This window comes from Anser cygnoides, chromosome 1 (assembly GCF_040182565.1).
Source record: "Anser cygnoides isolate HZ-2024a breed goose chromosome 1, Taihu_goose_T2T_genome, whole genome shotgun sequence".
Lineage (NCBI taxonomy): Eukaryota > Metazoa > Chordata > Aves > Anseriformes > Anatidae > Anser > Anser cygnoides.
The window spans coordinates 46,309,465-46,334,076 of record NC_089873.1 but is presented as its reverse complement, the minus strand read 5'-3'; the positions used below and the strand labels follow the sequence as shown (position 1 = coordinate 46,334,076).

The window sequence follows — 24,612 nt, the reverse complement described above, 5'->3', positions numbered from 1 at the left end:
CTCTGTGAGAACAGAGGAGGTTTCTGTCCTTTCAGCCAAGAACCATTGGTTTGGATCTCTAGACCTTGTAGGCGCTGCTGCATCAGAGCTGCAAGCATCTGTTTTCAGCAGTCTAGTGACTGCTCTGACTGACTCTGACACACTACTTACAAAAAATAAAAAATAAAATAAGAAAATGGATGTCACAGGACCTACTTCTCTTTTACACCACAGGGCAGAGTGAAGTACATCTGTAATCTAAGGCTACGTCAGAACAGTGTGACCTGATGACAAAGTCCGTAAGAGGAAGCCCAGTCGGCATGCCCCAGCGCAGTAACCCCAGTGGGTTTCACTGATGGATCAAGAGAATCACATGATGCCAGCTTAAACTAGGCTGGGTTTTAATTATTTATGGCTCTGTACTTTATAATACACTAGTTCATGCTGGAAGGTAATAATAGTTGCAAGCAAGTTGATCTCGGACTACAGGTAATCCTAGCCCTAGCTAAAGTTTCAGGCTACATAAAAGGAGCAATTAAGGCTCCTCATGGAGACAACCAAAGCAGCTGCCCAAGGCAGTTAGCTGTATGGTAGAGTTGGGCTGGAATTAAGCCATACACCCTGAGAGGTTTCCTATATAACTAATGTAAAGGTAGGGAACATGGGACTGTTTCACCAGCTGTGAACACCGGAAACAGAAGACATCTAGGGTATCAGCAGACAGCAAGAAAAACACACATGAGACTTGTCCTGAGGAGCAAGATGGACAAACCTGTAGAGAAAATGAACTTACTTGAAAGTCTTTGAAACAAGGTGAAAAGAAATTGCCGGGACTTGCCTATTTCTACCCTGTTCTGGAAAACAAGGGCATGCTGGCACTTTGTAACGAATTGTATTGCATCAGACCTGATTGGTGTAGTAAATTTCTCCCACTAAGACAAACAGTCAAGGTTTCAAATATTAACGAATTGCTCAGTGGCAATAAACCAGACTATTTCAATAATCAAAGAAATAATGCAACTTTTTATTTTTTTTTCTTCCCAGGTATCTCAGATGAATTCATAACTCCCATGTTTAATTTTTATAAAAGTGTTGGAGAGCTGAAGATGACACAGGAAGAATACGCGCTGCTCACAGCAATAGTTATCCTGTCCCCAGGTAACTTCTATTTCAGAATTAAATATTGGTGCATTTGGAAAGAAAGCGTGAGATGTGTGACCTGAGTCTTGTAAAAACTTACTACACGGAGTAAGTGAGAATACATTCTCATTTAGTATATTCAGTTGTTAAACCAGAAAACAAGCAAATAGAAACACCAAGTGTCCTGCTGCACCAACTGGCTTTGTGTACATGGAAAAAAAAAGTGTCTAAATTGTGCTTGAAGTGCTTGAAAAACATTATTGGTAATTTATCACTGCTCAGCGTGATGGGTTTGCGCCTTCAGAAAATCCCAAATGCGGTTACATGTGTATCACTACAGCCCATTGTGGAATGTCACATTTTTTAAAAGGCAATTGGAAGACCCTCTATGCTAGACCTGAGAATGGCAATGAAGGTCTTCAACCTCTATTGCACAAACAGCAGCTGGCAAAAGCAGGACAGTGGTGAGTTGTTCTTTAGGCTGTAGGGAGTTGAAAACTGACTTTTCAGTAGTATTGTTGTAATAATGTCAGGCTTTGGTGTAAAAACTAATTCTTTAACAACACAGAAGTAACCTGCAAACTATAGAGAAATTGCATAGTGCCTCAGATGAGCTATTGCAGGAAGGGAGGAGAGAAGCCTGGTGGTTTAGGAGAAAAGACAGACACTATGGTTTCCAAGTAAGGCTTCACTCAAAGTGGGAAAGGTGAAGCAATTCCATTGCTCTTGGAGTCAGTGCTGATCAGGATTTTTTTTAACACTAAAAATTTCAGTAGCATAAATAACCCAATCTTCCTCCTTCCTCCTTCTCCAAGCATACTTTCATACTTCCACAAAATAAAAAGAGAAGTATTGTCCAACGCAAGAGACTTCATCTGAGGGTGAAGGTGTTTGATTTTTTTTTTCCTGGTGACCTGTAAGCACACTCTTCTACTGGCCAAGTTCCCTGGTTGTACTACATCTCCAAAGATTTCTGCTGTGCTCCTCAGTTTTTGCAGTGCATCACAGGACATCCTCGAGAGCAGAACTTTACTGGGAGATGATGATAAAACCCCAGAGAAACGTTCCTTAGTTAAAAAGCAAACAACAACAACAAACCACCACCAACAACCAACCACGTTAAAAAACAAAGAAACAAACAAACAACAACAACAACAAAAAAACACACAGCAATAATAGAAAGCAACCCACCACTCTTTACTTTTGAAAAAGTTTGAAGTTTTCCTTGGATAGAAGTGGGACACATGTATGAGAACCCTGAGCCAAAAAATACAATGTTAAGGCATTTTTATTCCCTCTTAATTTGAAAAGAAGTATTCTTGGTAGGTGTGAAAATCAGTGCCCAATGTAAATATATAGATATCTTGATATTTGTTTATTGAATAAATATTTACATTGTATCAGAGCATATGTTTTCTAATTACTTCTTTTCTTTTGAAACCATAACCAGATCGACAATACATAAAGGACAGAGAGTCCGTGGAAAGGCTTCAAGAACCCCTGCTGGATATTCTGCAAAAGTTCTGCAAACTTCACCACCCAGACAACCCTCAACACTTTGCATGTCTTCTGGGCCGCCTCACAGAATTACGGACATTTAACCATCATCACGCAGAGATGCTGATGTCATGGAGAGTGAACGACCACAAATTCACGCCTCTTCTCTGTGAGATCTGGGATGTGCAGTGATGGATATTGTTTATTTTATTTTAGGGTAAATATATTATTAAAGAACCACAAAGCATTTATTTTCATAGAAAAATACACCACAATACATTAAATTCTCTTTATTGCATTTTTATAGAAACATGCCGTGGATTCATAAAACTCATTTTGTTCATTAGACACAGAATACCATGTAGCTATGAGATTTTCATATAAGTTGTAACTTTCTCTGTATTTATATTCTCTGATCAGGAAGAATTCACCATCTCCTTGGAGGAGCCCCATTAATTCCTTCTGCAATTAGGCTGATCGCAGTTGCAGTTCCTCTTGAAAAATGGGGCAATGCATGTTTCCATTTGTATTTTTTTTTCATTGCAGCATCTTTGCGCTTGGTCTCCATTAAAGAGTAGATGCCAGATACTTACTGCAATAAACCAGCAGACTTGACTAACGCTGTAGCCATTTGCTGTCTAACCGCGGCGCGTGTTCGCGTAAAGATGCACAAGCCCTGATTTCTGCAGGCGGCGAGGAATGGTGGAGAAAAGCCACGCACACGAGAAAAACGTTTTTGTGACATGGATGTGTGACTTCTTTCGCGTTACTATTTCGCAGTAAAAGTTATACACCTGCATGCTTTGTGCGAGCGCGGCACGGGTCGTTTTGCTTTCCACCGCCTTTATAACGGTGCCACCCATAAATGTATTGCGAAGCAGCGGTCCTATAAACACACTTTCCTTTTCCCTTGACGTCTCAGTTGGCTCAACGTTATTCTCAGCACCGCTCGTTTCTTGCCTGGCTACAAACAGGGGGGAAGCTCACCGGGACACCAAGCACGACGACAAAGCCACAAAATGGCGGGGGGGGGAGCACCCACACCCCCTCCCCACACGCCCCCGGCCCCGCCCCTCACGGCCCCGCCCCGACAAGCCCCGCCCCCGCCCCGTCCAGGCCCCGCCCCTCGGGCGCTGATTGGCTCTTTCGAACCGAGCAGCCGGCGCGGGGCGGGGCGGGGCGGGGGAGCGGAGCGCGGTGCTGCGGCGGCTGCCGGCGGGTCCCGGTGAGTCCGGGGGGGTCTCTCGGAGGGGGGGGGGGGGGCGGCCGCCACGCGTGGCCAAGCGCTGCCGGGGGTCGGGGGCAGCTGTGGCCCCGCAGCCTGCAGGGTGGCCTCCCGGGTGCCCGGGGCTGCCGTGCTGCGCTTGTGAGAAGCGAAAGCTGGGTGTATTTCAGGGATGCTGCGTGTCACCTTTGGCGCGGTGTCACGTAGAGACATGGGGAGAGTGCGTGGGTGTGTTTAGGAGCTACAAGGCACAGCTGGTCATTTATCACATTTATCGTTTGTAGCGGTAAACGCACGCGTGGGTCTTTGGGAGTGATGCAGGGTTTCCTGTTGAAGCCCCAGGATTTTCCTCCTGATGCCGGCCGGCCAGCAGGCTGCTCGCTGGGCGTCAAGCGATGCTCGCCTCCGTGAGGCTCCTGCGGAAAAGGCAGGGAGGGAGAGCAGTGAGATCGTTTTCATCACCCTGCTCAGCCGACCGGGCTCGCTGCAAGCAGGTGGCGGGGTGAAAGCAGACTGGATGCTCTTGGGGTGGAGGAGCCGGCTGCACATCTGCGGAGATGGCAGCTGTTGTGGTGAAACCCTTGTTCCTGAGCTCAGGTGGGTTTCCTGAGCCCCGCGGGCGCTTCCCCCTTTGCAAGAGGAGAGTGGGTGCACGCTGTGCCTGCCCTCGTTGAGGGGTGCGGAAAGGCAGCCCCCGGGGAGCGCCGTCAGCGCGCCTCGATGGAAGGAGAGGGCTGCCACCTCCGAGCCCTTCGTCGCGGACTGACCTGTCTGGTTCCTTCTCCTTCGTGCCTCTGAGGCCTCCCCAGGGAAGCAGAGCTCCTGCTGACTCAGCCATGTGGCAAAAGGGCTCTGTAATTGCTGTAGTGACAGAGTAGCGCTCCGAGGATGTCTCCTGTTGGGCTAACCTCTCTTCTTCTGCATGTTGGGATATGTGCACAAAAAAATTTTTGGATATCCTGGGGATATCTTTCAACAGATCCTGATTTGACAGCTTCTTTCATTTCAGAGCATTTTAAAATGTGGGTTTCAGTAGGTGCTGTCAAGACAAATCCACAGTTTCCAGCTGCTCTGGGTTAGTCTGTTGTGACTACCTTGGGATGTTGATGGAATAGAAGATGATGTGTGATATATCCTAAACAAAGGGTGAAGATGTAAAACTACCTATCCAAGGCTGTGTTTTTTTTTTAATGAGTCTGTGAATCCCTTCAGGTTCCACGTAAGCTAGATCAGTGGCTGCTTCATCTATGTTTTACATAGCTGCAGAGTTGTGGATTTTTTTGTTTCCTTGTAATCTGTGCCATCTAATAAAATGGGATTTGGATGTGGCTCATCTGCTAAAGAGCAGCTTGTAATTAGTGTAGCATGTCTTGCTGGTTGGGCCCCATCTGTAAAACCTGATACGAGTGATACTAAGCAGGCTATCTTGGGTAGTATCTAAGAGCATGTGCTTAGCATCCTGAGGTATTGGCGTGAAGTGCTTTAGTATTAGGCTTTGGTGCTGTTGCTCAGGTTGCCTGGGGGCAAAGTGGTGGGCAGCACTCCAGGGAGCAGAAGCGGGCAGTATGGTCTTGTGAAGCTGTCCAGGGTGTCTGCACCCCGTTTCCTGAGAAATGCCTGTACCTATGCCCTGTGTCCGTGGATATTTCCTCCTTTCTTTGCTAATGTTGGTCCACATCTCCAGTCCTTTACTTGAGGCTTGGCAATCAGGCAGCTGAAGGCGGCTCCTGCCTTCCCCAATATATAATTTGGGGCTGACCAGCCATCTTGCAATAAATCAGTGTTGCAGTATCGGCCCTGCCATCAGGTACTACTAAGCAGTGTTTTTCCTCTCCTCCCATCCCTTGGAGCCTGTTGGCAGCAGAAGGGCCAGAGGAGATGAGGTGTTTTCTGGGAGTGGTGCTGGTGGTCAGGAATTTCTACATTTGCCAAGCTTGGAGCTGTTGGCCCCTGGACGGGAAGCACTTGCAAGTTTCTCCTGCTTCCCCAGTTTAAAGGGGTGCCTCTAGGCACCACAGGGGTACCAGCTGACCTGGAAATGGGAATGGCATGGCCAGACATGGCCAAATGACATGGTATTTTTTCATTCTGGGACCTTCTCTTTCACAGCTGTGAGACCTGCACGCTAAATGCCTGTTGAATGAAGGTGAGTTGTAAAAAACTGATGTGCATAGAAACTGATACAGTTCTAGCTGGAGCTGTCTGAATTCAGTATCAAATACTTGCCTCATCAGTTGCGTACAACTTTTTGATGCAGGGAACCCTACTGGTTTTAGAAGAAATCAGATTTGATTATGACTACCTATTCCTGCAATGTTTTCCTTGCCATAACATATTCTGCACCTTTGCATGTTGGCTGCTTGAAGATGGGAGATTTCTGGGACTTCTCATGCCATGCCTCTCCCTGTCAGTGCTGAGTCTGTGTTGATCAGCACTCCTTGCAGTCTGAGAACAGGACTGTTTGGGGTTATGAGAATGGATAACACTTAAGCTAAATTAAGCTTTCAGTTCAAAATCCACTCAGGATAGTCTGTCTCATCAGAGGTTTTTTTTGTTAAAAGCGATTCAGTTGCCCCAATAATAAGCGAAGCCATCTGACTTTCTAAAGAGCCCTGAGGCATACGGGCTTACAAAATAACTTGTTTTAGAAGAACAGGCCCTTGAAGTTCAAGTGCCACAACTTTCCTCAATCTCCATATTTTTTTAAGACTGGATTTTTGTTAGGCATTCTACAAAACTGCAGATGCTGAACATTCTTATGATAGCTGTCGTGTGAATATTTCTCTTTGTTCGTGTTTTGAGCACTCCTTGTGAATTAGGCTGCCTTTTGTTCTCCTCTTGGCAGTTAGCATGCTAGAGCTCTTGTTAGCCTATGTGGAGCTCCTTATTTTAATGAGACCAACTTCTCTACTGGCTCTTCTGCTGTTGTTTTATTTATTTTTTTAATCAATGGAGGCTCTTACTGCGACTCTCTTGGGACAATAGCTTTCTTATGCTAAAGGAAAATGTATTCCCCTGGACGGAGCTGTGGGAAGCATAACTTGCTCATTAGTAATGCTTGGTATATACCCCGTCCTTCCCTTGTTCATTCATAGAAGGAAAAATAACATCAAGGGGAGGACGTCTTTCTTTTTTTGTTGTTGTTTTTAATTCCCTAGAAATAAAAGTAAAGGAGAGGGAAAGATACCACTGAGTATCTTTGAGTCCTGATACAAGGAAGTGCCTGTAGTCCAAAGACAAAGCAGTTGCTCAGTTGCCTATCGTAGAGGTAAGTTGTTTGAAATTTCTGATATGCGTGGTCCTATGTGATGCATGAGGCTCAAGGTAGCGCGAGGGGAAAACCAGCAGCACCTCTCTGCTTTCTAGTAAGGAGGAAGGGGGGATTTTTAGGAGCATTAGGTCCTCTGTGTTGGGTCTCATGTCTAACCAAGGCTATGTTGTGAAGCTGATGGAGAAGGTGAGAAGTATGCCATCTATGTATAACACTTAAGTGTTTGAGGCAGTAGCGTTGAGTTAGTAATTTTTAAAGGAAATTACGTGAGTTACAACTGCTGTTGACTGTCTGCAGTCTGTTTTTCAGCCTAAGGTGAAGCTTTACTACAACTCTTAAGTAATGTAGCAAGAAAATTGTTTTTAACTGGCTTAAAGACTTGCGTGGGTATGTTTGTAGGTAATGCTCTCCACAACCGCTGTGGAGAATTATGCTGAGGAAATTCCTTCCAGTATGTGCTTATACAGCTAACTTGGTAATGCTGCATATCTGTAAACCTGGAGCCTATATGGAGAGACTTCCTGATCCCCAGCCCAGCACAGAGCTTGTACTGGGTTTTTCTATTATTGAAAATATTGCTGGAAAATACTGTGTTGGTTGCAGGAGAGGAGGTGTTGACCAGGTTGCCTCTAAACCTTTCCTTAAGGATTGCTTTGCAAGGGTATTGTCCTGATAACCATATTGTTGCAATAATTTGCAACTTTCTGTTGAAAACTTAGGTTTATGGTTGCTGCCTGGAAATCTAAGTGAAAATCCATATAGAAACCAATAAAAACATTGATTTCTCTCATGTATCTATGCAAGAAGAAATTTTATTCTGCAAAATGTTTTTCTCCTTTTAAGATTCTTCATAATCTTTGAATTATTTAAAGTAAATTCAGGATGCATATGTGTGTCTGAGTGCATGTACAAGATATACTTCCGATAGGTTAGAAGGAGAGAGTAAATGCCAGAACTATTAAGTCAAGAACGGTTCGAGTATTAATATTTCTCTTTGGCAAAGTAAATGCCTTACAGCTCTTTAAAACAATGCAACTCTTTGAGTATTATTTATGCACATGAAGTTCGTTGCTACTTTGTGCTGTAATAATTACTACTTTATTCAAGGGCAGAGAGCTGAAATAGCCTGAACACTGGATCAAAACCTTAACTGCCAAGATACTTCCTTCTTTCCTCCCTCCATTCCTGATTAGACATGCTCTTATTTTGCCTGGTGAGTTTTTATTGGGATCTTTCAGAAAGCAGGAATGACTGTATTAAAAATTCTCTTCTCTTTCCCCAGGGGGAGAAGCTAATGTAAATGCAGGTGACCATGCAGAATGCCGTTCAGGTAAATGCCTTTTGCAATGTTCAAGTTCTGTATAATACTTGTTTATGCAAACTCTTCTACCCTGAAGCAGATGAAATGCTAGAAACCCCGGAGTAATCTCCGGACTTTAAAAAAAAAAAAAAAAAAAAGTATTCCCTTTTTACAAATGGACTAGTGTGGCAAGATGGTTAACCCAATGTTGTAATCAGGTACGTGATACTTTCTTTTCGTAAGTACCATTGCCTAAGAAGGTTTCTAAGTTAAAGGATGAGATTATTTAAAAACTTTCTTGATAATTAAGAGGTGTTTTTTAAAACCCTACATTTTAGTTAATCACTTAAAAATATTTTGGACACACATACTTCCCAAACTAAAGGAAAGTAGCCAAGAATATGGGAAGGACTCTTCCTCCTTGTGAATTCTGTACATGACATTTCTATGCGGTCCTTTTCTTGAAATGAGAAGGTACCTATCAGTCTGAAAATACGCACTCCTTAAGAGAAATGCTAAGGATTTACATTCAAGTGTGTGTGTTCTTACATAGGAATATTCCCTCTTTTAACATCAGCAGTTTAATGATTTAAATACAAATGCATCAGAAAAGTTTGACCAGATAAGTCAGTAGTTTGCAGTAAGTTTTATGTTAAACTACAGACAGTATTACTTAACATGTGCTGAAGAGGGAAAAAACCAGCACAAATGTTATGCATGTTTTTTTTTTTTTTTATTTCATATGCAGTAAAGTATGTCTTTGTAAAGCCAAAGAATATTTGTTTATAGCCTCATAAAAGTAACTGTGAAGCCAAGAGAATGAATGTAGTGGTGCTTTTAATACAGGAGTTACTAATGAGAGCTGCAGCATTCTTGATTACTGTTGTGTTGGTTTGGTGTGTCTGTCTGAAGGGAAATTAAAACTTACTCTTTGAATAATAACTATTTAGCATAATTCAGAACTGAGATTTCATCATCTGACTGCAAATATTACAACTCACTGTCTTGAGCTTACTGAAATCTCCCACAGGTGTGGTTTGGAGATGACCTTCCCTTAAGTCCCCGAAGTCCTCTGACCCCCAGACATGGCCCAGGCTTGGCAGATGTGTGCCTGTATGACCAGTGGATATCTGTGCGACATGAAGCAACTTTGGTGCCTATGCAAGAAGATCTGTCAATCTGGCTGTCTGGCTTGCTGGGTGAGGTTAAAAATAAATCACTGTCCAATAAATTTCAAAGCACATTCCAATATCCAGCTGAACACTTGACACTTAATATCCATTATGCTATTAAGGCTTGGTGCATTTGAACCTGAATGGTTAGGAGAATTGCATTAAAATGCATGTTCTGGTTTCAGATTTTATTAGCTTCCAACTCCTAAAGGCAAGATGATTAATCCTTCTAATTTATATTTCTGAATCTTGCTAGTCTAATTAAGTGAATATTAGATTTTAGTTTACTTAGATATTTCTACTAGTTTTCAGTCTGTTAAATTACTTTTTTTTTTTGTATGGCAGGATAGCTGTACCATATAGATGGGCAGGAGTAACAAGTCTTTCTTTAAAAATAACATTTCAGAAATTCCCTTGTAAATGCTTTCATTATTTTATTACTTCAGTGGCAATTTCTTTGTGGTCTGGCCCATCGATGGGAAGAACTATTCAAGTTCGTCAACCTGTGTTAAATGAGCCTAAGCAATAATAGTGCTTAGTGGTGATCACCAAACATCTCTTCCTTTATGGACCCTAGTTTAAGGGAAGTTTTTAACACTCAAACACTGTTTGAGTTGCCTGTAAGCTTGTATGAAAATTCTTTATCTTCTGTGGAGTAACTCCAATGTTGGCCTTCTTTTTTAGGAATAGAAGTCACAGCAGAACAACTGCTAGAAGAACTTGATAATGGAGTACTACTCTGCCAATTGGTTGGTGTTCTTCAAAACACAATTAAAAAATGTTGTAGCTCAAATAACTTAAGGGTGAGTTATTTTTTTTTAATTCATATATAAGCTCTTTGATTTAAGAAGTAGTAAAAGGAAAGCAGGTGAGATTTCCCAACATGGTGTTCTGTATGCTGTGTATCCAGACACCAACAGCAGCGTGGCTTTATAGATAGTTAAACTGGTTCTATGCAATAAATAAGTCACTTTTTTTAATCGAATCCTAAGGTCCTTACTAGGTTTTTAGTTTGATTTCAGGGGAAGTCTTGCCAGAGGAACATCCAGTCTAAGACTGGACTCTGCTTTCTCCTTTGATAACAGCAGTGTGTGTTGGTAACAAGATACCCATTGACTCTTGGTGGTATGTTTTATTCCAGAAACTCGTGGGTAAATTCTATATAGGTTAGCCATGAAAGTGTCCAAATTGAGATGTGCTTGGAAATGGGCTTCAGTGTTTTTGTTAGGAACCAAGGCTGAGCTGAAATGTGACTCTCAAGCAACTTGCAATATATGATTCTGTGTTTATAAAATGAAAAATAGTGCTCTGTCACTTTGGAGTATAATACCATGTACATGCACAGTGCATGTTCAAGTACAGGTACTCAGTATAGTTACAACATTGCTTGGATTTGTCAAACAGTAGATCACCAGCTAGTGTTCCTTGATGGATAGCATTTCCACTGATGAGGGGGAACCATTTCTCATCCAAACCATTTTTTTGGGTGTGTTTAGATTTTAGTGTTTTATCTGTATGAGGGCATTAGTGCTTATTTTTACAAACTTCAAGTCTTAAACAATAGATATTTACCAGTAAGCAATATGATGACCAATGCTAGAATTATTATTAATGGGGAGGGAACAAGACAACAGTCTTAGGATGCCAAATGGTATTTATACAAGAGCTGTATGAATGCTGCGAATCCTTAGTTGTTTTTTTTAAGGAGGGCAAGATGCCTAACTTCTGTACCTTTGTCCAATAAAAATAAACTGTCCCTTGCTGATTGATCTGATTTCTTCTGCTTTCTAGACTGGACTTTAAAATGTTGCGACTGGGCAGCCAAATGCTGTCAAGTCTCGTGCTCCAAGTCAGGGAGTTTAGCTGGCTTGGGGTTCTCTGTCTGTGCTCATTCTACTGGTATGAACAGAGCCTGGGAGGAGGGAATCATTGTCTAGCCCTCTGAAAGCGACAGTAAGACTTATATCTGGGAAATGGGAAAGCCAACTGTATGGGCAGTTTTGGGAGGGGTTGCAGAGCTATGGTTTGTTCATTCAGTTACTGTTATCACAGATAAGGCTGAATGCCTTCTACATTAGAGTACCTTTTTCAACAGAATACATGGTGTCTTTCCTGAACCCCAAATAATTATCAGCCACTGTTTCTGTACTCTGAATTTAGGGCTTATTTTCCTTTGAAAAATATGCTTTGAAATTTGTTGGTAATGTTGATGTGTCCAATGTACTTTGTTTTCTTCCCTTGTCAGAATTTTCCAATGAGAAAAGTTCCATGTAAGAAGGATGCTCCATCAGGATCTTTTTTTGCCAGAGATAATACAGCCAACTTTCTTAACTGGTGTAGGGCCATTGGAGTTGATGAAACTTACCTCTTTGAATCCGAAGGTTTAGGTAAATGTACCTTTTTGTTAGACTTGTTTTGATCTGTATGTGGATAGCTACCTGGTCCAGGAGAACTGTTGCATATAGTCTTATGAAGTCTATATAGTCTTTGCCATGACTGGGTCTGTCTGGTGTAAGCTATTAATTATTTTATTTATTTTAAGGCAGTGTTTATGTAAAAGCCTTGAAAGATCAGTTCAGTAACTGCTTTAACATGAATGATGCTTTTCCAGCCTTCTAAAAGTGCCATGTGGGAGGAAGAGGGGAGTGAGAGCTGGGCAGCAAAATCTCATGTTTTTCTTCAGTAAAAAGGCCAACTGAGAAAAGAGGAGTTGTGGTGTCCGTTCCCTTCCCCTCTCCCTATGCTTTCCCTGTGCTGGAAGATCATAGGGCCATGGAGTCAACTCACAATAAGATCCTTTATTTGGTATTAGAGCTCGTTCTTATTGCAGAAAGTACTCAGAATAATGCATTCATGACTGCTAAATTTGGTAACTACATCGGGGCGTTGGGCCTGAAGTGACAACAGTCTGTTGGTAATTAACATTTACTTCAGGACCTACTTGACATAACTCTAAGCCATTTTTATTTTCCTGTCTAACAAGATAGTTATAAAAATAAATATTACCAACTGTGTGTATGCCTGCTCGAGCACACAGCCTGTCACTTGTAACAGCTACTAGACAGATACTTACAGATGGAATAAAATTTTTTGACTGCTAATTAAGAGAATGTGCTTCCATTGTATGGCAAATAATAGTTGGTAGAAGAACATTTCATTATGTCAATGAAAAGGAATTAATATAAACTTTTCTTTGGTGAGCCAACTACTTTAAAAAAAAAGGCAAAATATCTTCTCAACCAACAGCAAAAAAACTGCAAAAAGTCTTAATTTTCAGTAATCAAATGAATGTGTTACGATATTTACTAGATTTTCTTGAAGTCTTTGTATCATTTAATGTTATTTGAGTGGGAGGTGCTGCTTTGACTAACTGCTTTTCTTTTAAGTTCTTGCTAGTTGGACTACCTATGTCTTCTCTGCTGCATCACTCATTTTTAAAGCGGTTGAGAAAACATCCTTATTTGCATCTGTCTAATTCTCATTTAACTAGGGAGTGTTTCTTTTTTCAGAGCCATGAAATACAGATGAGTAGGAGAACTGGGGTATAAGAAAACTAGTTCTAGCATTCTGTGTTTTTTTTTCTTTTAATTTCAGCTTGTATGAATTTCATTGCCTAAACATCTTAGTTCCTTTACTGGATGGGTTACTAAAACCTGTTTAGCCTCCCTGAGATAAGCAGACAGGATTTCCTAATGCTGTGGCTTTTGCTCATAGTCAAGAAGTGTTTTGAAGTCTGATTGTAACTCATGACACAAACTTGCTTTGTGGCATAAATATCGCCTGTGAGCCTTTTTGGCAGTTGAAATGAGCAGACTTGCAGCCTCCTTGATGACACATTCTTTCCATTGATGTTGTCCGTCAAACTTTCAAGCCATTCTTTATGAATGAAATAGGGGAAAGACAATTTGATATTTCTCCTTTCCTGCCAGATGCATGTAGCAGCAACTCCTGAAAAGTAGGGATGGCCATGGAGGAAATAAATTGCTCCTGAGATATCAGAGCAAGTAGCCATCATGGGATGCCTTTGACATCAAGTCCAATATCTTGGTTTCTGCTAAGAGTGTTTTTTTGTTGTTGTTTACACCGTTTCTTAGAGCTGACAGAACCACTTAAAGAAAAGATGAAATGACTTCCAGTACTTTTTGGATTATTTTTGGGTCAACTTTCTATTGTAGATTTACCCTTCATAATCAGATCTTTTAATAAGTAGACTAACAAATGTAAGCAAGAACATCTGACTTCATTCTCTTGTTACACTTTAGGAAACATTTCAGACTTATTTAAAGTGAAGTAATTTTAAATATCAAATTGAACGTCCAAAAGATACTAATTTCATCTGTAAATAAGGAGCTGGATCATTAAGTTTCTCTTCAGAGTGAATTTTCAGTTTCTACTGAATATTGTTACTGCACAGCATGAAGGAAGTCAGACTTGTTTATATAAATGGTACACTATATAAAATTATATATACAGTTTTTGCTATTTCTTATATTTGATATGGTGGGGAAAAAACAATGCCCATTTGTATTGATGGGAGTTGAATGACCTTTCTCCCAGCCTTTGGTTTCTGAATTATTAGGCAGCGTTCCTAGTTGGCTAAGAAAGTACGGGACTGCCTTGTTTTCTAGAGCATTCAAACAACTTCTTATGGACTACTTAGAAAATGTTGACAGCATCTCAGTTTTGAGGCTTAAGTGGAGGCAGGGGAGGAAGTAATTACTTGTGTGAGATTTAAAACTCTTTTCTTTCTCTGTCCTTTTCTCTTTTTCCTGTTTGTACACCTAAAGATGGAAGGTGCAAGAAACCAAAAACAAATCAGACATTGATTTCCTTCTGCCTTTTCCATTCTGTAGTGTGGTAGTAAAAATAATTGAATCTTTTCATTCCAAAGTTGTCAAGAAAACCCTGACTGGCTACCATGGTCATCTACATACCATTTGGCTATCACTCTACCCTTCCATCTTTCTTCAGCTTCATGATTCATCCAGATTCATGATTCAAAATTCAGGAGCTCATGATTTAGTGGGCCTACACAGTCAAGTGCATGAAACTGTTAGAGCTGTTCTGAAAAGAGGGGTGTGCAGAGCAGCTCGTCTAGGTACAGCCCTGGAAAAGCAAAGCCTAGTGCAAAACTCTGCTAATAAGCGTATCTGAGCTCGTGTTGCTGGTTTGCTGTGATCACTGCCAGTACCTGATATTCAAATCCGAGTGTTTGCTCTTAAACCAAATTCATCCTCACCCCTTACAAGGGGTTTGGCCCTCTTTCTCAGAGTACAGACTCACCAAGATTCCAAATTCTGAAGAAAACCTTTGAGTGGGTAGAGTGGGGACTGATAAGCAGGGAGGGTGAAAGGAGCGTGTAGTATGAGGTAGAGCTTCCACTGGCAAAGTGGTATCTTCTAGTGCAACTGAGTGAATCTGCAATGTGGACAGATCCTGAATTTTTAAAGCAATAAGAAAAAAAAGATACGTTGCTGAAATGGTGACAATCACCTGGACTATTCTTCACAGTCAGTGATTTAAACCACTAAGGCTGACTGGCTGTGCATAGGCATCCGCTGGTCAGCTAGACCTCTTGTGTTGAGTTCTCCCGTGGCTGTTCACCCATAGAGTGCGTGGCGCGTATCTTTGTATGCACATATATTAACAGACAATATATTTTCTTATTTTTCAGTGTTTTATGCTCTTTATCTATAAGACTGCTATAATGTATTTATTTAAGGATGGGGAAAGAAAAGCTCTTCAGCTCTCTTGCTTTCCAGTTCATGTCTAGAAGGAACAGCAAAGAAACACCTACAGCACATTTCTCTTAGGAGATAAAGAAGAATGTAATTTCAGGAGTGCCAGGATGAATTTAGACGTTTTATGGACAAGAAAATTACAGTTGAAAAGCATTTTAGTGCTTTATCCATGATACAGTACATGTCAGATTGGCTCAGTGGACTAACATAGCATGCCTCTAGGTGGAATTATGACTGAGTTGTAATAATCTATTCTTTATTTTCTGTACCTCATTGCAGAGGCCTTCCCACAGTAAATTCCCTTTTATTTTTAATTCAATTTTAGTTTTGCACAAGGATCCAAGACAAGTGTATCTTTGTTTGTTGGAAATTGGACGCATTGTATCCAGGTATGTGATCCATACATCCTCTTAACCAGAAACTGAAGAATATATTCTATTAAGTAAAAGTTAAGGCAATTCTTGGTCATTAAGTGCAATGCAGTAGATGTTAATTATGTGCAGAAAGTAATGAGTAGTATTTCTAGGACTACTGTAAAATATGAATATTTTTCTCAAATATTTATTTCATTCTTTTCATGAAGAGGTGCTGATCCATTTATTTTTATATGTTTTTTTGTGTAGGTTTATTTTATATAGGTTTTTATAGCTGTTTTTAAATGCTACCATCAGCTGATAGGTATGTGTACATCATGGAAGAATTTTGTGAGCAGTAAATACTCTCTTAAGGTCTTTATTTTTTTTAAGCTTTTTGGTAGCTTTATGTAAGCTTTAAATATGAATCAACTCTATTATTCATCGCTCTCTACAGTTACCTGAAAGGAGGCTGTAGAGAGGTGGGGGTTGGTCTATTCTCCCACGTGCCTGGTGACAGGACGAGGGGGAATGGGCTAAAGTTGCGACAGGGGAGTTTTAGGTTGGATGTTAGGAAGTACTTCTTTACCGAAAGGGTTATTAAGCATTGGAACGGGCTGCCCAGGGAGGTGGTGGAGTCACCATCCCTGGAGGTCTTTAAAAGACGTTTAGATGTAGAGCTTAGAGATATGGTTTAGTGGAGTACTTAGTGTTAGGTCGGAGGTTGGACTCGATGATCTTGAGGTCTCTTCCAACCTAGAGAAATCTGTGAAATCTGTGAAATTTAGAATGCCAATTTCTTTTTGGCACAGAGCAGGAAGCTTTAAGATAGTTTGTTTAAATTGGTCGTGACCTAAGTTGTGCAGGTTTTGCGATATTATTGCCTTCCCTGGTAGCTCTAGGACCACCTTTGAGAGGACTTCCACCAGAAACTTGGAGCTGCTTCTTCGCTTTTGATTATCAAAACAATTATTCCTCTGAATAGTAGTTCTGCTCCCTCTTAGTCTACCTACTCAGAATTTTTCTTGCTTGTCATCATCACTTCTTTGTTTTCTTTATATTATTACTTAAACTTTCTACTTAATTGTGTTGAGGTATGGAGTTGAACCTCCTGTGCTAGTAAAACTGGAGAAGGAAATTGAGCTAGAAGAAACATTGCTAATGACCTCTGGACCAGCATCACCTGTTAGCACAGCAAAGTCATGTTGTCACCATGGGGAACTACATGAGGCAGTAAGTACTTATTTATTGTGAAAAGGTCTTTAAGTCAAACTCTTAGCCTAGTACTTGTGTGATCTGGCTCAGTAATCAGACTTAGTTTTTCATCTAATATATGTGAGCCTTAAGTAGAAAACAGAAGCGATGCACCTCTTTTAAACAATTTTGTTGGCTTTTTTGTTGTTGTTTGTTTTTTTGTTTCGGAGGTAGTGCCTCGGTGCATATAACTTACTTTGATTCTCCCTTTCTTTCACTGCTGCTTTGAGTATAGGAATTAGCCTCTCATTCAATTGTTGTTGTGCATCGGTATTCTATGACTGTATATGAACTTCATCAAATGTTAAAGTAGGCTTTGAAATGCTTCAACAAACACTTTAAATAAAACTTTTCCCCTCTCCCTTTTCTCCTTTCCCCACCTCCTCTAACTCTGGACTTTTCTGGGGACTACCTTTCTCCTTTCATCAGTTATTTGCTTCTTGGGTGTTACATAGAAGATTAACTTACCAAATTCTTCGAAAAAGTGAGGGAGAATGCTGAAGTGCCTCTGGGCAAGGTGTAGCAATGGATTTGGTTCTGCTGAACACCAATTTACTCACAGGAGAGATCCAGGCACTGGTATTTCACTTTCTTGAGACCATAACCATGTCTTCAAAAGGTTATGGTTGGAATTTGATGCTACTATGAACAAATCTTTAAGAGGAAAATAGAAATATGTTTAATTTAAAGAAATCATGAAAATTGGAGTTGGACAACTCCAAAATATTTGTCTGCATGTACTCTTTATTTCTTTAATCTTTTGTTCTCCATTTTGAAGCTTGATGTAGCTGAGATTCTCTAGTGAGGGAAGAGAATTCTAGTGTTTTCTTAGATTCTGGGGTGATAATATTTAATACAACAAGAGGTACTGATTATTTCATCTATTAAACCTGCATTTGTCAAAATACTAACAGGTTTCAATTTTAATAACTAGGTTAAACATATAGCAGAAGATCCTCCTTGCAGTTGTTCCCATCGATTTTCAATTGAATACTTATCTGAAGGACGTTATAGACTGGGAGATAAAATACTTTTCATACGAGTAAGTGGTTTCTCAGTACTACAATTTATATTCTAAATGGGTAAAAAATACTTTTAACTTAAATACGCTTTTTGTTTTTTGGAATTGTTTTAAAATTACAGAATGATTTAGATTGGGATTCCACATGATCCAATCCCCTATTCAAAACAGGTCTAGCTAACTAGATCTTACAACCATTGATTTTGCAGTTACAACCACACTAAACTAAGCAAGTTAATGCTTTTCTGAGTTTCTAAAATTTCAGTAACAATTTGTAGTATAAATAAGGATAATGCAATAGAATATCCTGAGAAAAGTGCTTGTTTGAAATCCGGACACTTGGATTTATAATTTGCAGCTAGGTGAGCATTAATGGAATTAATGGGCTTAAAAAGTTATGAGGACATTGATAATTTGAACAAAACCTGTATCCAAAACTCTGTGTACTAAACAAAAATGCTGACGGAATGGTTGAAATGCATTCTTGTGTATATTTTTTCATTACTTCCTGCAGAGAATCATTATGTGTCAGGAGAAACTAGTAGAAGAATTGGGAAACAAACTTTATTTGCTACATAATTTCTTAAAATCTTTCCCTGTAAGAAAAGAGGTCCTATTTTTGGTTGATTTCAATAAATTATAATGTATGAAGAAGACTTAGAGCTGCATAAAACAAGATTTCTCATGTTCTTCTCCTGTTCCCACCCCCCTCTTCCTCCATTCTCAGATGCTACACGGCAAGCATGTGATGGTACGTGTTGGTGGAGGCTGGGACACTCTTCAAGGTTTTCTGCTTAAATACGATCCCTGCCGAGTGCTTCAATTTGCAACTCTGGAGCAGAAAATCCTGGCGTTTCAGAAAGGCGTCACCAGTGACAGTGTTCCCAGCTCGTCAGCCAGAATTCAGGAACCTCCTGTCATGAACCCAATGTCAGCTGTCAATATGTTTCAAAAGCAACCATCAAAACCCCCTACTCCTGTTCCAGCAGTAAAGGCTGTTCATGGGGCAACTGTGAAGAAAGCTTTATCTAAACGTCCTCAGTCCCCTGCCCTGGCATCACCAAAAGTGCCAGTGCACCCATCCTCTGCTGCCAAGTTGTTGTCAGCCAGGCCCAAACTACATGGGTCTTCAGCAATGGGCTCACAGTCTCCTTTAAAACCTTTAATGGGCACCTCAAAGAAACTGGAGTCTCCTGCATGCAACTCACCAGCTCCTGCTCCTGCACAGCCTGCAAGCAAAAGCTCTTCATCTGCAGGATCAAGAACAGCTCTCGTTCACTCTGAAACATTACGCAAACGTATTCGGTCCCCTGATGCTCCAAAGGTGAGATTTGCCCTGGCCCAAGGCTCCCCAGCACCAGGGACGCACTCTGTCTCATCCTCTAAAAAACAGTTGTCTCAGTTGCCTGCAACAATTGAAACAATGGCTTCAAAACAGAAGCGTGTCCCCTCTAAATGCAAACCTGTACCTGTCACTAAAACCAAAATTAATTCTGTTGCTCCAAGGTCAGCTCGGCCACCCGTTACAAATCTGCGTGCTGTTGCCAAATTTTCATATTCTCAGCAGCTCCTTGCAAAACCACCTGAAAATACAACTCAGGCTTCAGGAACTGGGTCTCAGAAACCTCAGAAAGCTCCACAAACAGCTTCTGTCCTGGCAAAGAACCTGAAGACTGCTTCAGTACTAAAGCACTCAGCTTCTGCACCTTCCCTGGCAGTTAGTAAAGTGTCAAAGCCCCCACCTACACTTGTATCTACAAGCAAAAATGTACCATCACCTGTCAATAAGAAACCAGGCACAGAGTGTCTACAGACCCAAGATATCAGTAAAACCCCTGAGATTGTATCCACTTCATCCAAACATCCTGAACGCACTCCCCTGTCTGTTGTACGGCTTCCTCAAACTTCGGCCAAAGTGGCAGTGACCAAAAACCCAGCACAGCCTTCCACAAAAAGTCAGCCTTCACCTAGAAACTTGCAAGTGAATGGAAGCTTGGTGCCAGCAGCCAAGAAACCTCTCTCTAAAGCAAAATCAGCAACAGCGTGTAACAAAGGAGCACCTAGTGTATCAAAAGGTCCGCTTCTGAAGAGCAGACAAGATGATCACTATTTTGTTATGACAGGGAGTAAAAAGCCCAGAAAGTAATCTTATTTGTTACCTTTCGGGGAGATCCTAATATTGTTCAAATGGGCCTCTTGTATCTGCTACGCTGAAGGGAAAAACAGGTTAAATAACACTACGTGTGCCATGTCAAATATTAGGCATACTGTAAACTATGCAGCAAAATGTACAGTAAGAACTGTATTTATTTTGCAGTTTAAAAACTTCTACTTAGATATATTTAGAGGTGAGCTTGCTTGCACTGTGGAATAGAGAATATCCCTGTTTGCTGCTAGCCTGACCTGCTGTGGGGAAAGGCAGGAGAGAGGAAGGGAAGCTGGAGCTGCTGCTGCTGCTGCTCACTTTCAAGGGAGTGAAGCCTATTCAAGAAATGTCTACCTAGGGCACAGCCTGAGCAATTCTGCTTTTTCAGGCACATCTGCATCAAGGCCTGTGATAAGCGATAGAGCTGTGCACATGCTATAACATTTCTAATACCTCAAAACTACTGTTTTTTTTAAATTTGTACTGTTTTTTAAGTTCAGCAGTATTCCAGAACACAAATTTGTGTGACCTGCGTGTATTAGAGAAAGAAATCTCTAGTCCTGTTCAGTTTGACAGCTGCAGTTTTCACTGTTCATTGTGCCCTATATTCCTTAACGTGGCTTCAGCTTACTTGGATGTGGAGCCTCCTTGGCTTGGGTTAAGTTGGACATGGAAAGTCATGTCCTTAGTCACACTCTCTTGTTGTGCCTTAGTGATACTGCTTCTAAAAGCTGGGGGAGACAATTTTGCATAGTATATGTTCAGACGTGACTACAGGTAAGCTCAGTTTTCCTAGAAAGCTCTTGCTGTGTGGGCAGAAGTAGTACATGAGTTGCTGCATGGGTGCTTTCCACTGGGATGGACCCCAAAGCAACTCCTGTCATGGTGACACTGGGCCATGAGTCCTGACCTGCACAGGCAGAGCCTTGCTGCTCTGCAGGAGTGGCCTTTATCTGTAAAACTGAATCATTAAATACTTCTCAGTGCTAGAGGCCAATTTTGTGGACAGTCTTAGTCTGCAGTGGCCTTTGTTGTTTTGTTTATGGAGATCTTATTACTGGCTCTCCTGTATTACCTTTTGGGAGGTGAAGAGTAGTTTTCCAAAGAGCTAATGAGGGCCTACATTTGCCTTTTAACATCTGAAAGTGCCAGAAAGCTGAGCACTGTTTATACTCAGCTCCTGAAGGCTCTTAGTGGGTTAAACATCTGTGGTGCTTAATCCTTAATAGAAATGAGTTTCATGGTAGATGAATAAAACTACTGTCTCTGGGAGTAGCATTGTTTGAGATATTTCAGGTTTAATGAACCTATGAATGCCAAGGAACTCTCAGGTTCTGTGAGGAGACACTGCTGACTTCCACAGACTCTTACTTCTCTCCATTCCCAAGATGTTTTCTTATGAGGAGGTGCATGGAAATCACAACTTCTGATGCTTATGTTATCTTTTTTTTTTTTCCTGGAATAAGCAAGACTACAATAAGCAAGCATCATAAACTAATAATGAGTTTTCATATGCAGTGGCAAAGTTATTGAGCTACCTTTCTGAGCACCTTGTTAGCTTTGTTTATTTATGGTTTTATTTATGCATCTCTACTGTACAATACTGCTTACAACCTGCTGGGAGTAAACAGTAAATAACAATATGCAAACTGTAGGAGGAAAAAATCAATTTTAATACTGTGTACACAAGTCCCACAATCTTACATACAAAGTTGTATGTTTGGGGACAGCCTTATCACATATTTATTTTATAAATGCACTGGTCAAAGTCACTACTGCAAATGTTAAGGATAGTATTGACTGTAGGGGAGTGTTTTCATGTTTGATAAAATTGACAGTTTCACACTCTGAAAGCATTTTGCAGTAGATGACTTGCATTTGATTTTGGGCTTCCAGATAGTGAGCTATGATGCAATATCTCATGCAGATTAATAGTGAAATTCTTGGGGTTTCTTTCTTTACTGAGTCTGGCTGGGGTGGAGTTCACTGTCTTCACAGCTGTATATATGTTGCTGTGTTTGGATTTGTGGCTGAAATGATGCTGATGGCACGGCAGGCTTTGGGCAGTTGCTGAGCCCTGCTTGCACAGGGTCAGGGCTTTTTCTTTTCCCCACTCTGTCCCTCTCAGCAAGTGGGCTGGCAGTGGGTGAACGGCTGGGAGGGGAACATGGCTTGGACAGCTAACTTGAACTGACCGAAGGGATGTTCTGTGCCATGTAACATCATGCTCAGTAATAAAAACTGTAGGTAGAGGAAGAGCGTGGCGGGGGGATTGCTTGGAGACTGGCTGGGTATTAGTCTGCCTTTGGGAGGTGGTGAGTGATTGCCATTGCATCTATTGTTTTTTTTTGTTTGTTTCTTTTTGTGTGTGTTGTTTCTCTACCCCTCCCCCCCCCCCCTTCTTTCATTTATTAAACTGTCTTTTTCTCAACCCATGAGTTTTCTTGATTTGCTCTTATTCTCTGCTGTCCCAGAAGGGAGTGATTGAGTGGCTGTGTGGGCGCTTGGCTACTGGCTGGGGTCAACCCTCAACACTTTTTGAACTGTTTACAGGTTTCTTAGTAGTACTTTAAACACTGAGACTTTTGGATCTCAGCATCTAGCTTTTTTAACAATGACTTCAGAGAAAATGAAGTGGATGGCTTCATCTTTGTGATCTGTTAATCTCATGTAATACACCAAATTTTATGGTTCAAAATGAAAAGAGTGAGACGAGACACTGGCTCTGAAAAAGGAAAAAATAATCCTTTTACTTTTGAAACCTTAAACAGCTTAATCTAAGGGTGGTTCACCTGTTACATGTGGGTAGGCTTGGTTTGGTTTTACATTATTAAAAAATAGTATGAGCATGGTCTCACTTGTGCAAATAATTGCAGTCTCCAACTTTGTAGTCATTCCTGTTATAACTAAGGATGACACATGGCATGAAGTGAGCTAATAATCAAAATGTAACAAAATACCTCCTACTGGAATACATACTTTCTGCGATGTTTATATTGCCAAAGGGCAAGTCTAATCTTCAGCTTGTATTACTTTTTGTGTGGGAAAGATAACTTGGAGCAGTGTTAACCATGTGTTACCAGTCTGTCTTTGAGTACTTATTTGAAATAAACATATTGCACCTTTTTACATGCACACCCTTTTTACTGGGGGGGGGGGGGGGGGGAAAACTGCATATTTTTCAGAAGGCTTATGTTTTTGCTCTTCCACCACATAAATCATAGTTTCAATATCAGAGTATTATAAAGACATAAATAGCTGCATCTAGTCTATTGCTTTGTTTGGAGTTCAAGCTCTACGACCCTTGTTTTAGTAAAATACTATTTGAGCAGAAGGAGCCCCTCCTAATCCTTTTCTACCAGGCAATGTGCCTGATTAGTTTCAGGTACACCTCTGGGTTTTATTCTTTGGAGCTCTACTTGAAATAAAAAGCAGTTGTGTGCCAGTCTTTTCAGTGTTTACAGCTTCTCGACACACGTTAGACCCATCTCTGCTTCTGTGGTCATCAAATCAGAACAACTTTTATGTTGGATTCTAGCTGCTTAACTGAGGTCCCCAGTTTCTATTCCTGTTTGGAGTTCTGAAGCGGGGGAAGCCAAGTTTTTTGTTTGTTTTTTTTTACAAATATATATACTGTATAATGTATCCATAAGAATATGTTCCAAAGTCATACTGAAGATTGCAAATGAGTTCATATCAAGCTACAGGTCGCTGTTTTCTTCCCAAAGTCCTACGTATTCACACAGCAAAATTTAGCTCTGCTACTAATGGTTTTCTATTTACAATGGAAGAAAACAGTTGGACTACCCTGCATTTTGTTCAGAATGGAGCGACCAAAAGGCAGAGGCCATCCAAATGGATTTTGGGCCCTGTAAGAAGTTGCCTTGAAATGGCTCAAATGTGTCTCACTTAGGGCTGACAATAAAGCCTCAAGAAACATCAGCAAAGTCACTGAAAATCATAGCCCACTTTAATATGCACATAGGGCTCTGAGAGTTTTGTTTGCATGTGGCTGATACAAGGGCCCTGTAGAGCTGGGCTGCTCTGTAACACCTCAAAACTTCATTCTCCCTTCTATGCCAATACCTGGTTCAGGAGAAACATGAAAACACAAAAACCACAAGCATCAGATAACTACTAACAGCCAGAAAATTTCTGAACTTGGATTTGAGCAACCTGATCTAGTGGGAGGTATCCCTGACCTTTGGCATCAGGATGGAATTACATGATCTTTAATGTTCCTTCCAGCTCAAACTGTTTTATGATTTGTGAAGTACAGTTGACTGACTGCAAAGTATATATCCATGTAGTGGGTTTACGTGGCAAGGTTTTGGCAGCGGGGGGGGGCATAGGGTTGGCTTCTGCGAGAATCCAGAAGCTGCCCCATGTTAGATAAAGGGCCTGCTGCTGGCCAGAGCCGGGCCAATAAGCGATATTGTTTGTGCCTCTGTGACAGCATATTTAAGACAGGGAAAAAAAAAAAACTGCTGCAGAACAGCAGCTGGGAGAGAGA

General features: G+C 41.0%; 2 protein-coding genes across 10 annotated transcripts in view; both read left to right on the top strand.

Annotated features, from left to right (window-relative positions):
• The window catches only part of NR1H4 (nuclear receptor subfamily 1 group H member 4), a 39,929-nt gene extending 36,399 nt beyond the window's left edge, over positions 1-3,530 (top strand). For all 3 annotated transcript variants that reach the window (XM_048061114.2, XM_048061117.2, XM_066994479.1), the window contains 2 exons: positions 1,024-1,137; positions 2,570-3,530. In XM_048061114.2, coding sequence (XP_047917071.1) covers positions 1,024-1,137; positions 2,570-2,808 — 353 coding nt within the window. In that variant the 3' untranslated portion in view covers positions 2,809-3,530. The remainder of the gene's footprint in view (positions 1-1,023; positions 1,138-2,569) is intronic.
• A 246-nt stretch (positions 3,531-3,776) lies between these two features.
• On the top strand, positions 3,777-23,225 carry GAS2L3 (growth arrest specific 2 like 3). Of its 7 annotated transcripts, XM_048061209.2 has the most exons (10): positions 4,478-5,987; positions 7,000-7,109; positions 8,395-8,442; positions 9,443-9,611; positions 10,269-10,387; positions 11,830-11,971; positions 15,651-15,714; positions 16,773-16,911; positions 17,867-17,974; positions 18,681-23,225. In XM_048061209.2, the coding sequence occupies exons 3-10, from the start codon at positions 8,413-8,415 to the stop codon at positions 20,097-20,099; spliced, it is 2,190 nt and encodes a 729-aa protein (XP_047917166.2). In that variant the 5' UTR covers positions 4,478-5,987; positions 7,000-7,109; positions 8,395-8,412; the 3' UTR covers positions 20,100-23,225. The 7 variants fall into 7 exon arrangements, with proteins under 7 accessions (XP_066850540.1, XP_066850560.1, XP_047917166.2 ...); XM_066994439.1 differs by lacking the exons at positions 4,478-5,987; positions 7,000-7,109 and adding an exon at positions 3,777-3,841; XM_066994459.1 differs by lacking the exons at positions 4,478-5,987; positions 7,000-7,109 and adding an exon at positions 3,901-4,438.
• Positions 23,226-24,612: the final 1,387 nt, after the last annotated feature.